We start from the raw sequence: 14,692 nt of genomic DNA, 5'->3' as shown, positions 1-14,692 counted from the left end.
CATTAGATACTATCATTTTCCCCCAGGGAAAAGCCACAGGAATAAGTAAAGGTGAAATATTCAACTGTGTGTTTCTCTGATACCTGCTTTGATTGGTTAAAAGTGAACAAGATCCTGAACGCAGATCAAGAATCAGTGTTGAAATCCCCTCCGGGATACCTGTATTATAGACGTAAAATTCCTGGGGCACAAGCACCTGTAATGTCGCTCAACCAGCTCCGGGGAGGGAGCATTCACCGCCTTGTTTAACGAACCATTAGAACATTCTTCCTTATCCTGAGCAAAAGTCTACCTCAGGGTGGCCCCACTCCTGGTCCTGGCTCGGGGATTCTCCTTACAGATGTACACATGACAAAGCGTGAAGCAAGCCATGTAGAGAATCTGTGCAGGTTCCTCTCTCATCTAGAAAAGGAGTCTCTTCCCGAGAGAACAGAACCCCTGTTCCCTCTCCAGTCCTCACTGAGGGGGCCTCTGAATTTAGTCCCCAGCACAGAGTCGGGCACACAGGACGCACCCGATCGAGATCTGTCGAAAACATGAATGAGCGAATGAACAGGAACTGGCGGAGGAATCAGAGGAGGTGACACGTCATGTCCATCGCTCCATACCTGGCACGCGGCAAGCGTCCGGTAAGTGGTGGCAATTATTTTTACCGCACCCTCTATCATCTCAGTATGTCCTACATCACGACATGTCTTAACGAGTGACCCGTACACTTAATGGAGTGGCGTTTCTTCACCCCTCCCCCAAGGAGATATCTAGTCAGTGGTGCACGGATAGTCACCGGCATCTCAGGAACGAGGAAATGCTGCATGTTGCATTGCTACAGATGTTCTAAATCTGTTAAAAAAAAAAAGCATCTGACAGGTAGAAGCTTAGTAAATGACAGTTATATCTCCATCCATTTGCCAAAGAGAAATGGTCATCTCTGCTTCACAGGACTGCAGTGAGAATTAAGTTACACAATAAACAAGTCACGGAGATGAAAAGTACAGCAAAGGGAATATAGTCAATAATATTGTAAGGACACTGCATGGTGACAGATGGTGACCACACTTATCGTGATGAGCACTGAGTAACATACAGAATTGTCGAATCAGTGCTGTGCACCTAAAATTAATACGTCATGTGTCAGTTACACTGCAGTAATTTAAAAAAATTAAAAGAAGAAAAAGTGGGAGCTAACAAAACAGGGGTCGATCAACAAAGCCACCTTTTTTTTTTGTTTAAATAAAGTTTTATTGGAACACAGTCAGGCTTTCATTTACTTACGGTCCAGGGTTGTTTTTACACTACAATAGCAGAGTTGAAAAGTTGCAAAAGGGACCATCTGGGTTGCAAAGCTGAAAATATTTACTATCCGGCCCTTTATGGAATGTTTGCCAACTCTTGTGGTAAAGCATGAGAAAGGTCGGGGCAGGCGGCAGCTGCCTCCATAGATATTCCCTATTCTCATCCACGGAGAAAGCTGCAGAAGTCACGGATACACATGCCCTCAAGGACAGAGCTGGGCTGGAGTCCTGCCACGAAGCACCACAGACAGTCATCTGGCAGCAGGCGACAAGTCGGCAGCCCTCTGGGATGCTTACTTACTTTTACGGGGAGTTTTCTCCCTTTGGGCGCAGCATTCGATCATGAAAGTATCATAACCACACAGGGTTTGGACGTGGCAGGACCCTCAGGAACTGCTAAGATCACAGATCTATTTATTCCTACACTCCACTATCCTAGAACAGGATGTTCTAACATCATTCCCACTGCCACACTTGGGAGAATGGGCCCTCGAGGCAGGTGTAAGTGGGTGCGACTTGGTCTGTGGGTCAAGTGCATGAATCTGGAAACCCGCATGCTGTCCCCTGAGTGGTCTTCCTCTCGTCCGTACCTTACCTGGCTCTGACCGAATCCCAGTCTAACACCAATTTAGCGAGCTGCTTCCTCTGTTTTTGGATGTTGGGAATCTCCAACTAGAAAGAAGAACATACCACAGACCGAATGCGATAAGCTTTGGGGTTTTTACCTTAACATCTGAAAAGGCAGTATTTATTTACATTTTTCCCCCTGAGGCATAGGATTTTGTACCCTCAACTGATTTCCCTCATTTCCAAAAGGAAGCATATGCCAAAGTCACCGATTGTCGTGAAACTTGCAGACCCAAGCGAACCATTCACCGCGCAGCCCACACCGGTCTTGGCTCTTCTATGCGGCCTGGCAGAAGCACTCACCTCTGCGATGCTGCAGAGAGGATCCACAATCTCTCCCTCAACAAAGACCTCGTGCTGAGAAAGTTCTAGAGCCAGCTGGTTCTCAGCATTGCCACACGTCTCCAGAATCTTCCTTTAAAAACACAAGATACCCCCACAACAAGCATCCGCTCGTTAAACCAGGTGCCCGATTACCATACTCGGCCAGCTCTCTACACGATGGGGACACCTTAGGGTGCTACACGGTAGAACCTTAAAAACGTGGTAAGTCTGGGGCATCGCCTAAAATGCAAGCCCACGGGTTTGTGCTCTAACATGAAAAAGGCACTCTCAGATACACTTTGTGAGTACGTGTGTGGGATGTGTGTGAACAGTGAGGTGATGAGTCCAGGATTAGCTTCAGGGGAAGACTAAATGTTCTCCAAATAACCCTGGAATTCTTTAGAACCTTATGTGCTTTAGAACCTTACGTTCGTTATGTGCTGTTTTATGTCTGTCAGTGAGGCCAGCCGAGGCAGGGTTTGCTCCGGAGTTAATGCAAGTGCTGGTTTTCTACTGGGGATGGTGGGCTAAGCTCAAGGGACATGTTGCATGAAAACCATGTTTGCTTTTGTTTTCCTGGGAGCACGCAGTTGATGTCACACCAAGGACGCGTGCGAATGATACGGCTGCTCTGACTCTGTCCTTCCCTCTTTCCTCCTACCCCTCTCCTTCTCGCCCTGCCCCTCGAGATCCCCACAGGGTCCTTTTAAAATGACCAACGTGTGTGGCACTGGCATGAGGTGGCCATGGTGCTGTCATTAAGAACACGATCTCCGATACCACGCTGCCTGGGTTTGAATATAGGCTTTGCTATTCACCAGCTGTGGGGTCTTGGGCAACTGACTCACCCTCTCTGTCAATTTCTTCAATGGGAGGTAGAATGTAGGTTGTCTCGAGGACTGAACGAGTGAGTACATGGAAAACACGTAGAGCAGTGCTAATGCAGAGCAAGGACTCCCTCCATCAGCCGGGAAGACCAGGAGTGCCAGCATGCACACACCAGCCACCCTCTTCCCAGGACCATTACTCCCAAATATGGGAGCATGGACAGGACGGAGGAAGGGTGAAGAGTGGGGGGAAACTATCATCCTGGAACGGACAAAGTTACGGGGTGCCTGGGTGGCTCAGTCAGTTAAGCATCTGACTCTTGGTTTTGGCTCAGGTCATGACTGCGCGGTTCCTGAGTTCGAGCCCTGTGTCGGGCTCTACACTGATAGTGTGGAACACGCTTGGGATTTTCTCACTCTCTCTCTCCGCCCCTCCCCCCATCAAAATAAATAAATAAACAAACTGCAAAATAAAAAAGAACACAGGTAGCGTTGTAGGGCATGGAGTATAACAGGCCCCTGGAAAGGGGGTTGTGGAGTCCAAAGCCCAGGGCAGCTGGGAAGCACAGTGAGCGGTATAGCAGAGACAGCAGATTGGCTCAAAGGCCCCCAGCCTCATGTAGAAGCAGGTGGAAGGAAGGGTTAACCTTCCCTCTTACAGTAAAAACAACTTCATGATTAGATTTTTAAAAATTATTTATAGAACACATGCCTACTGCAAAAAAAAAAAAAAAAAAAATCCAAATAATTCAGAAAACACAAGATTTTGAGACAACCACCATTGATATTACGGTGGCCACCCTCAAAGGAGGTGGCTCTTGAGGACTGGACGGGACTGCTCAGGGAAGGGACATGTTCTTTATACCGAGGCTCAGGGGAATAAAGAATGACCCTATCAATCACTTTCGCTAGTGGCCCTTTCAATCATCGGAAGCCAGCGTTGCTCCTGCTAAAGGGAAGACTGCCTGCCATCCCGGGGGCCCAGACCCCACTTCTTCCCATGGAGACTGCGCCATTCTCCTCCTGGAGCAGGAGCCACACCGTCACGCTCACGGCCCCTCTGTCACGCAGATGCCTGCCACGCACAGCACCCGCCCACCCGCTCCCGCTGACGCGCAGGCTAGCGGGCTCGCTCTCTGAAAGCAGCCCACTCTTACCCCAGCAGGGAGTCTTCCAGCTGAGTCGATGCTTCTTGCATGTTCTGAGCAAGAGCGGTCAGAGGGAGTTTTTTCTGGAAGGCAGAAGACAATGTGTTGTTTTCATTATTACTGATACCCGTTCTCAATGACCAGCCGCAGATCATCATTCAGTGATTTGTCCTCCAGGCACACTGCACAGGTAAGAGGTAGACTGTCTGGGTTCAGGATCCAGTCTCAAACATGTGCGCTGTGTGACTTAACCTCTATGTCCACGTCCTCACGCCTGGATGATACCGAGGCATGATGACAGCAAGGGTGTCCTAGGGCTGTCTGCCCATCTACGGAGATCTTCAACGTCAAGTACCTAGCGTGTGCTACGTATTTAGTAGGTGTTGGCTGCTAGTATTATTGTTGGGGTAGCTGTTAACTGTTCTTATTAACTAATCAAGTACATACTGTGTCTGAAGCCCTGGGAACATAAGACACAGATCTTACTCTCTGATTATCCTAACAAATAAATGCAAGAAAATGCTCAATTTCAAGAACTTTTGCTAGAATACTCATTCTTAAACAGGCTCTTAACCTAGCTGTAATCATAAGGGCCCAGCTCTAGTTAATATCTAAAAACATCTGGCTAAATATCTGAAAATTTTTTAAGGTATTTAATCACAAAGCGATTTTCCTATCAGAGATTTGTTTTGCAGCTGGAAATGACCATAAGGATCATCTGATTTATGTTCTAATTGTACAGTCAAGGGACCTGAAGCCCAGGGTGGTCAGGTGGGCTGGCTGGGCACCCCAGTGAGGGGCAGCAGAGCCGGACCTTTGTGTCCACGGGCCTGAGCCCCAGTTCAGTTTCTTTCCACCACTGCTTGATGGCTCATCTCATAAGGGTAGAAAGGGCCTGTCAAGTACAAGTGGGTTGGTTATAGCACATAACGTGCAAACAAAAATATGCATTCAGGGCTCCTGGTGGCTCAGTCGGTTAAGCGTCCAACTTTGGCTCAGGTCACGATCCTACGGTTCATGGGTTCGATCCCTGTATTGGTCTCTCTGCTGTCCGCACAGAGCCTGCTTTGGATCCTTTGTTCCCCCTCCATCTCTGCACCTCCCTTCCCCTTCTCAACAATGAATAAACATTTTTTCAAAATGCATCCAATGTGGCAATGCTCCCCATGATTTTGCCTCCCCAGTAGAAAGGGCTGTTATGTCAAAGACACAGGGTCCACCTTGCTGTGGCATTGTTGTGCCTTGACCTCTAGCATATCACCTGCCTTTCCTGCTTTAAAGGGCTCCATGTGATACACTTACACCGTATTTGCTTGTGTTGTAGAGAATATCTCTTGAAAGCTATACAAGAAGCTACTAATGCTGGTCACTCTGGAGAGGGCAGCAGGGTGCCTGGGGACAGGATGCTGAGAGATCTCACTTTGTGTTCTTCTGTATCTTCTGGATTTTGACCATGTAAATATGCAGCCTACTTAAAACAGTATATTGAAATTTAAAAATAAACAACAACTGGGGCACCCGGGTGGCTCAGTCGTTTAAGTGTCCGACTTCAGCTCAGGTCACGTTCTCACAGTTCATGAGTTCGAGCCCCACGTCGGACTCTGTGCTGACAGCTCGGAGCCTGGAGCCTGCTTCAGATTCTGTGTCTCCCTCTCTCTCTGCCCCTCCCCGACTCATGCTCTCGCTCTCGCTCTCTCTCAATCTCAAAAATAAACTTTAAAATAAAAAATAAAAATAAATAACAATTCTATTTACCCACCTCTCATCCTCCCAAGTTATTATCACGTAAGTAAATATCAGGCATCCCCTGCCCCACAAGGGGACATTGCCAGCTTCTGCACTTTCAGATCAGGAAGATAGGAGAAAACGGGCAATGTGCCTTGTCATAATGAGGGTCATTCATACATGTTAGTCATGCTGCCTTTATAAGGGAAATTTAATCTAGGATAAGTGCGATAATCTGGAGAAATACACTTTGTGCAACTCTGGAGCTCGGAACCAAAATCATAAAGAGCAGAGTCTACTTTGACAAAATCATTCAAGTTCTCGGCTATAAACAGCCTTGTGGTTTCCATGCCCTGACCCCAAGCCACAACAGTCCTGCATCTTGATGTACATAAAAAAGGACGTCCCGCTTATTTAACCCCATGCTCTTCGATGAGGATGCTATCCACCAACAACATACTCCTCCACAAACACAGCTAAGCACTTCCTAGGCATGAACAGCTTTCTTTTTTTAATCACCAGGGATTCATTTAAAAAGAGCTAAAGCCATGATTTACGAAATGCATGCCCACTGCCCAAAAGGCAGCCACTCCAGATCCCACATGATTCTTGCCTCCTCACATGCGTGGGGGGTCTCTCGTGGGACCTTTGGGAGGCTCCTCCTGTGTATTCTAGAGTGCTAGAGACTGCTGTCATTTCTTCCACGATATTGACCGCCGTGGTCACCCATCCATCTTCTATCGTTTCCGTGGTATCTACTCTCTCCCACATGCACAGTGTAGACAGCCTCAGAGGCCTGCCTTTGGCACTTTTTGTTCGAGGTTGGAAAAGGAAGCCCGAGGCATCAGGTTTTAGAAATGACCTTTGCATCCTGCTGCCTAGAATATGCCGGTCACTTGCCACTCACTGCCCTCGTTTATGGCTGGGCTACCACCTCCTCTGGGAAGCCCCCCCTGACTACGTCTCTCCTCCTGTGATGCCTATTCTCAGTCCTCCTGTAATACCCTGTGCACACTTTGTTTGGCATGTCATTTTAGGATTATGCATCTGTGTGTATCTCCCCTGCCAGGCCGTGAGCACCTTTAAGGCGGAGGCCACATCTTGTTCATTTTATTATCTCCAGCACTTGTACACAGTAGGTGTTTGATAAACACCTGCTTAAAAGGCAGTCAAAGGAATGGACAGGACACAACGATGTGAAGGACAGAGACGTATGGCAGGCGCAAGTGGGAGACAATGGGACTGGATAAGGGGAAAGGAAACAGGATGGGATTATGAAAGGTTCCTCGTGCTAATGAAGAGCTCAGACTTTCAATCCTGGCAATGGGAGCCAGCCAGCGCCCCTCAAAAGAGGCACCACTGGTGTTAGGGGCCACTTTCGGTGTGGAACTATGCCCCTAGGCACCGCAGAATGTTCAGCATCTCGGTCCCCACCCTCTACATGCCAGTAGTGTCCCCCGGTCCCTATGGCAACACAAAATGTCTCTATGTACTTCCAAGTATCCCCAGGAGTGTAATCCTGGCCCCTGTTGAGAACCGCTAAGCTACGATGTTTTTTCGGCAGGAAGATGTCAGTATCTATCTGTATTTCAGAGAAACAATTCTGGTGATCAGGCTGGAGCCAGGCTGGACGAGAAGGAAATCAAAGGTAGGAAACAAAGATCAGGAGGTGACTGCACCATCCAGGTTTTGCGATCATCGCCTTTGTGAAAGGGATCAGGTTTTGCTTTAAGGCAAAGGTGGCAGAGATGAGGCGGGGGTGAGGAATTCCAAAGACAGTCACAGAGAATCACAGGCCTTGCTAATCAAGCAGCCATGGCAGGGTGAGGATACAATAAAAGGGAACATAAGGTAAGCCGACGGTTTCTAGCTTGCATAACAGGGTGGGTGGAATTCAAGAGTCCACGCACAACGAAGAACTGGTGACGCGTGCCAAAACAGATATCTAGGGAAGGAAGTGTTTTGCTTGGTTGAAATGCTTTAGACGTCCCTGGCATCAACACATCAGTCAGAAGCCACGAGGACAGAAGAGGTGGCCCAAGGAATGTGACGGGAGCAACGAGGAGGAGGACAGAGCCTTAGGAAACAATGTTGAAAGGGGAGGCAGAACAGCGAGAGAACAAGAAGGAGCCGTGGGGACAGGACCGGTGGCTTGGGTCCGGTTCTGCCGGACAGGACGTGCAGCAAGCATTCCTGGAGTCGTAGGTGTGGGCAAACGTCCGCTCTCTGATACCTATTACTGCAGCAAACCAAGTATTGCACGAGAGAGGAATATCCTGGTGTTGGGACGTCCTTCTCAGATGTGTGTAGGAAATCTGAGAGAAGGGTGACACAGGTCACGTGCATACCAGTTCTTCCTCTTGCGACATCGGTGTCCCACAACACACCACGGCAAATCATAGCTTCCCTGTACGCCACTGCAGCCACCACCGTAATGCTGTATGGGCTTCTGAGTGCTAGCATGTGCTCGTAAGCTAGGAACCTGTAAACCCAAGGATGGAGCTGCCTGGCGACTGAGAGTGGCTGTGCTCTGCTGGTGGCACAAGAGGACCCGGATGCTTCAGACAAATGTATCCTGGAGCAGATGTTCGGTGTTCCCGAACATCCCTCTCCCTCTCCCTCTTAGGACATCGAGGCCATCCCTCTCCCTCTTGGACAGTGTCCTGACTTCTCATTCGGGTCCACCCCAGTCTAAATAAAGCCTGTGAGCTACAGAGGCAGCTCCACAGCCCACGCTCTAAGGGCAGGCCCTGATTAGCTTAAGCCAACCAGCACATCCCGCCTCCTCCCAACCTCACCCCTACCCAAGGTAGCCAGGGTGGAATGGGAATGTTCAGGAATGGGGAAGATGACTCAATACAGACCAATGCAATGGAAGGCCATTTCTACCTGCCAAGGACTTGGAAAAAGAAGTTCTCTCACTCCCTTAAAGAAACCCACTGGAAAGCGTGCTTTCTACTTCTGCTGGACAGGCACAAGGAAGCAAGTAGCCGGTGGAAGCTGCTGGTACCAACCCACAGCCATGGGAGGTGCCCATTTAGGGGCAAAGCAGACACTGAGGAAGGCAGAGCGGGCAGAAGGAAAAAGAGTGACATTTTGCTTACACCACTGACCTGCTAGCCCAGGCCTCTCCTCAAGTCCATCCCAGCTTCTGGACTTTTCAGTTAGAAGACCAATAAATTGCGTCATTTTCTAAGTCCATTTAAGACAGGCTTTCAGCTTTTTGCCATCAAAGCATTCCTAACAGACATCTCTATTCTCTTATCAATGACAAATGGCTTATCGAGTCTTTAAAAGCACCTGGGGAAAATGCAGTGTGAGCAGTGCCTTCAGCACAGCCACGTCTTAAGCACAAAAAAATGTTCTGGTCTGGCAGGTGTCGGGAGAGTAAATGGCAGTACGAGGTACAAATCTGCAGGCAAATGTGCTGACGCTGCTTGGGAAAAACCAAGCGAGCGAAGGGTGAAGAGCCTCACGGAGACACAAGAAAGACCCAACAGCCGTGGCCCCATGTCACATCCGATACTCACGTATCTCTTCTCCACGTCGGGGCCGTGGCCCTGGAAGCATGCTGCCAGGCGCTTGTGGGAGTGGTGGCATATTGACCGAACCGTGTCCAGGCGCCGCTCGATCTGACAAATGAGACAAACGAGCCATCAGCAAGGCTTCAGAACACATCTCTTCCTACGTGGCATTGGCATGTAGGTAGAAGCAGCACGCGGGGGTCTAATTTTTTAGCTCTCGATGTAAACGCACATGGTCCCCATTCCCCTAGAGCAGGGTTTCTTTCTACTGACATTTGAGGCCAGATAATTCTGGGTGTGTGTGTCGGGGGGCGAGGGGGGCTGCTCTGTGCATATGGTACGTTTAGCCTCATCCCTCTGGCCTCTACCCAGTAGATGCCAGGTGCACCCCATTCCGAGTTGTGACAACCGGAAGTGTCTCCACACACTGATGAATATCCTCCCAGTGGGCGAAACGGCCCCTGGTTCAGAACCGCCAACCTCTCCTACACTGAGGGGTTTACATCTCCTAAAGGCTAAGTGTGTGTGCAGGGAGGGAGCGCGGTCACGGCCCCAACTCCTATCAGGAAGGGTGGCGGCAGTCGGGCTATGCGCTCCCTGCAAAGGCCTGGCGCCAGCCTGCAGAACCGCAGATGAACACCTCAGGCCCAGACCCACAGCCAAGTGGAAAAACCACGGGACTGTCAGAAGCCATCCCCTGTGGATAGTGGCAGAGCCTTCCACACATGGGACATCAGACAGAAGAGTGCAAATCAAGGCTCCACAGTTTCCGTTCAAGGTCAGTTGTTTTCAAAATTATTCTTTATTGGGGTTAGGGTGGGTTTTTGTCTTTGTTTTTGCTTTGGTTTTAACTAAACCCCTAAAGCACAATGGACTGCAAGAAACACTGACTTAGGGGACCCACGCATCAAGATTTAGTTTCCCAAAATATTATTGCTGGGATATGGCTGTTTATGGCAAAGAGAGCTGCTTTTCACAGGAAGGAATGCCAAAAATGTGTATTCTGATGACTCATTAAGAATGAGTGCAGGCCCTCAGGGATGCTTTCTATTTTAAAGAAAAATCAACAAATTCAAAGCAGAATGCGTTTTTACCCCACAACATTTTACCCAATGACATGGTTCTATGCTTCTCTCCTGAAGGTCTGCACCGCGCTCCCCCCACCCCCCCAGCTTTTCTTCAGAGCCAAGGCCTGACTACCAGGGCCCTGATCGAGCAGGCACATTTATGCAAGGAGCAGAGGCCACATCACTGACCCCTCATCTTATAATGACCACATTGTAACACACTGGAAAACTAATATGCACTTCTTTACTGGCCACAAAAAACAGGCAAAATCAAACAAAAACAAAACCCCACAAAACTCCATTTCGCTTTGATTCTAATTTCTACTAGAAAATTATAAAGTCCACTGGGGGACAGGGGCCTTGGTCTGTTCTGTGCACGGATTTATCCCAGGTACCCGGAACACTGTCTGGAACACGAATGCAAGGTGTTCATTTAATATTTGCTGAAAGGTCAAGTACATGTATTAAGTCCCTGTGTAAGGTATCAGAAAAACAACAGTAAATAGGCTGTAGTTCTCATCCTCCTGGGATTCACAGCCTCCCAGGGAAACTCCACACAAGCACAACAAACTTATGAGCAAAAAATAAGAGGCAAAATAGAGGCATTTGAACTGCTCTCACAGATCAAACAGGGAGCACACAGGCTAAGTGAAGGGAAATCTCACACCAGAAACAAAAAAAAAAATTTCTATGGCCCGGGATCCATCCCTAGTGTTCTCCCGCTTAACCTGTTAATTCCTGCTAATGATCTGATGGAGGGGATACCGCCATTATCCTCATTTTAGAGAAGTGGAAACTGAGACACAGAAAGCTAAGTAATCCCCTGAGGCCACAGAGCCAGTCAGGGAAAGACCTGGGTAGGCAGGCACCAGCCTCCACACTTTCAAACAGGACTCTCTTCTTTTTAGTCAAAGAAGGGGGAAATACCTGTGGCAATGATGGCAGATGGGGGTGGGGTGGGGGTGGGGTGAGGTGGGGTGGGGGGATAAGCATCTGCATGATGAAACAAGGCGTTCCTTGAAACTGGCACACTCTTGAGGCCCCCGTGGATGTTCTAAGAAAGGGACAGGAGCAGACAGTTGCCACCTGCCTCCTGTGGGAATTCTGCAGTCCTCAAACTGCCTGCAAGGCTTGGGGCTTCAAGGGTTCAAGGAGGTTGTGCATATTTATTACTAACGTGGGATGTGGGAGAGAGAACACTGATGTGAAACCTAGTCTAGTTAAAGGTTATCGAGCCCAAGCAACATTTCTGAAAGTCTGAAAGTGAAGCTGAAATATACGATAAAAGCCAATGAGGAAATATTACTAAGAATAAGATTGTCAGGGCTCCTGGGTGGCTCAGTTGGTTAAGTGTCCAATTTTGGCTCAGCTCATGATCTCACGGTTCAGGAGTTCAAGCCCCATATTGGGCTGTGTGCTGACAGCTCAGAGCCTGGAGCCTGCTTCAGATTCTGTGTCTCCCTCTCTCTCTGCCCCTCCCCTGCTCACATTCTCTCTCTCTCTCAAAAATAAAATAAACATTAAAAAGAAAAATTAAGGGGCGCCTGGGTGGCGCAGTCGGTTAAGCGTCCGACTTCAGCCAGGTCACGATCTTGCGGTCCGTGAGTCCGTGAGTTCGAGCCCCGCGTCAGGCTCTGGGCTGATGGCTCGGAGCCTGGAGCCTGTTTCCGATTCTGTGTCTCCCTCTCTCTCTGCCCCTCCCCCGCTCATGCTGTGTCTCTCTCTGTCCCAAAAATAAATAAAAAACGTTGAAAAAAAAAATTTAAAAAAAAAAAAAAAGAAAAATTAAAAAAAAGAATATGATTATCTAATAATTCTTAAAAAAAAAAAAAACCCTCCTACTCTTAATAAAAACTTCTGGTCCTTAAAAAAACAACAACAACAACAACAAAAAAAAAAAACGTGCTCTTAGAATCTTCTCCCTGCAGGTGGCTGTCATAATTTAGAAGGATATTCTGACATGGGCTGGCATGGCACCAGTTTTCTAAGCTATGCCGGCTCCTCTCTGTGGGAAGAGACAGAAAGTCACCCGGGAGCAGACTGCTGGTCTTCAGGGGCTCAGGTGAAAAGACCTGCCGAAGGTCATGGAATGAGAAGCAAGGACACAAGCAAGGAGGCTTAAGAGAAACCTCAGTGCAGAAGGGTTCTGTCTTTCCCGGCGTGCTCTGGGGTGGGCGGAGACGGAGCGGGGTTGAGGCCGAGTGAAGGGATGTGTACAAAGGGTCCCAGGCCTTCTGGAAGAAACCCCCAGCCCCAAAGTTAGGGAAGCCTGTGAGAGACGAAGTGCAGTGGCCCCGGCCGAGGTCCCTGCAGGAAATATCCCTCCTGCAGGGCAGAAAAGTCCAGGCTGATCACAGGCCACCTCAGGGCCTCAGGGTGGTTCTGACAGGTCTGGTCACCGTCACTGAGACTCTAAGTCCTTCAGGAGCCAACTCAGCCCAGAAGTGGAGGATGATAGCATGAGAGGCAAGAAGTGGAAACTCTAGGCTGTTGCTGGCAGGGCCTGTCCCATCAAGGACACCGTCATAGCAGTGAGCGAAGGCCCGCAGCCTGCCCGGGACCTGTGACTAGGCTGCAGTGCCAGTGGACCGGCCAGGCCAGCCAGCGCCTCCCACACCCCACCCCGACACCTGGCACTTGAAAGCAGGACAGCCCCATTTGAACTTCACAACATGACACCGAAGTTTCAGATCCCCTTTTTATCACCATGCAACCCAACTGCTTTTCTTTCCTGCTCGGAACCATGCTGATCAGGCTCATCGTGTCTCAGATCATACATACAGACGTACGTCCACAGATCTGCTTCAGTTTTCGGCAATGAGGCTTTGTTTTGTTTTCCTCTTTAAGCAAAGCACTTTAAGAAGATTTTATTTTGTTACCTGTAACAGATCTTCACTGAGGACTTCTGTTTTCTCAGCTCTGTGGGAAAAAATGAAAAGCTCAGAGTCAGAAATCCAGAAATGCAAAGGAACTCGTGAAATGTAATAATTACTATCCCAGAGTTTAAAACAAAACAGCTAGGGACGGACGCCTGGGTGGCTCGGTCGGTTGAGCGTTCAACTCGTGACTTCAGCTCAGGTCATGATCCAGGGTCGTGGGATCAAACCCCACGTCGGGCTCTGTGTGGAGGGTGGCGCCTGCTTGGGGTTCTCTCCGTCTCCCTCGGCCCCTGTCTCCCCCCGTTCCCCGCTTGTGTATGCACGCTCTCTCTAAAATAAAAAAATAAAAAATAAACAAAACAGGCAGAAATGAATGATAACATGGGGAGAAATTCCACCAATGTTGACATCAGAGGGCTCCTTGAGCAAAACCAAAGAAAAAAAACCAGCAAACAGAAGTCTGCAAAGAATAGCAACCCCAAACAAGAACAAAGCTTCAAGACCAGTGGCTCCCAGACCTGGGCGTGTATAGAATCACGGAGGGTGGGGAGTGTGCTGATTTAAAATGCCAGTTTCCAGGCCTCACCTCTGTTCAAAAGCAGGTGTGGAACAAGATCCTGCTTCTTTAAGAGGCCCTTTCCTCCCATAATTCCATGGTCGAGACCCACAGGCCACCCTTGGAGAAAAGACTGCTCTAGAGTCGCCTCGCTGGCTCAGTCGGTAGAATGTGCAACTCTAGATCTGGGGGTCATGAGTTTGAGCCCCACATTGGGCATGGAGCCTACTTAAAATAAATTAAAAAATAAAAATAAAAAAAGACCGCTGTAGAGAAGCTGAACCTTCAGTTCCTAAAATGATCATTTCTCAACTTCACAGCCTTATTGAAACAAGTTTGTCACAAATCCAGGAACGTGATTCAATACTACACACACAAATAGTTAACAACTGAGTACTCCTTCCTTCAGGCATCTCATCTTTACTTTAAAAAGAAACAAAGTATTTTCACAGCTTTCTCCCACTCATGCTTTCCAATTATCATTAACTATGTAGACCTTTCCAGAAAGCCGACCTGGCAGCCATCAATCGGCAGAGGAACATCCTGAGTTGCTCGAGCCTCAGTTGTCAGATCACGGTACTTTCCGAGGACTCCTCTGCAGTCCAAAGGGGCAGCGCTGTTGCTGTACGTAATACCCAGGATGATGGCAATTGAGGTGCCATAGTGGGACTTCTGGTTCAAACAGTGATTTAAGTCGAGTCATTTGACACCCCTGCCCAATTC

The 14,692-nt window shown here is 48.7% G+C and overlaps 1 protein-coding gene across 4 annotated transcripts in view; it reads right to left on the bottom strand.

The window, feature by feature from the left end:
* Positions 1-14,692, bottom strand: part of ARHGAP17 (Rho GTPase activating protein 17) — a 134,148-nt gene that overhangs the window by 40,837 nt on the left and 78,619 nt on the right. For 2 of the 4 annotated variants that reach the window (XM_042921942.1, XM_042921945.1), the window contains exons 2-6: positions 13,414-13,453; positions 9,474-9,575; positions 4,228-4,301; positions 2,223-2,334; positions 1,888-1,964 (exon numbers count right to left, since the gene is read on the bottom strand). In XM_042921942.1, the coding sequence (XP_042777876.1) occupies positions 1,888-1,964; positions 2,223-2,334; positions 4,228-4,301; positions 9,474-9,575; positions 13,414-13,453 (405 nt within the window). Of the gene's footprint in view, positions 1-1,887; positions 1,965-2,222; positions 2,335-3,091; positions 3,402-4,227; positions 4,302-9,473; positions 9,576-13,413; positions 13,454-14,692 lie in introns of those variants that run through there. The other 2 variants (XM_042921944.1, XM_042921943.1) reach the window with 2 other exon arrangements.

The sequence above is a fragment of the Panthera leo genome, chromosome E3, assembly GCF_018350215.1.
Source record: "Panthera leo isolate Ple1 chromosome E3, P.leo_Ple1_pat1.1, whole genome shotgun sequence".
NCBI classification, from domain to species: Eukaryota; Metazoa; Chordata; class Mammalia; order Carnivora; family Felidae; genus Panthera; species Panthera leo.
The sequence above is the reverse complement of the archived record's forward strand: the minus strand, read 5'-3'. Positions and strand labels throughout refer to the sequence as shown.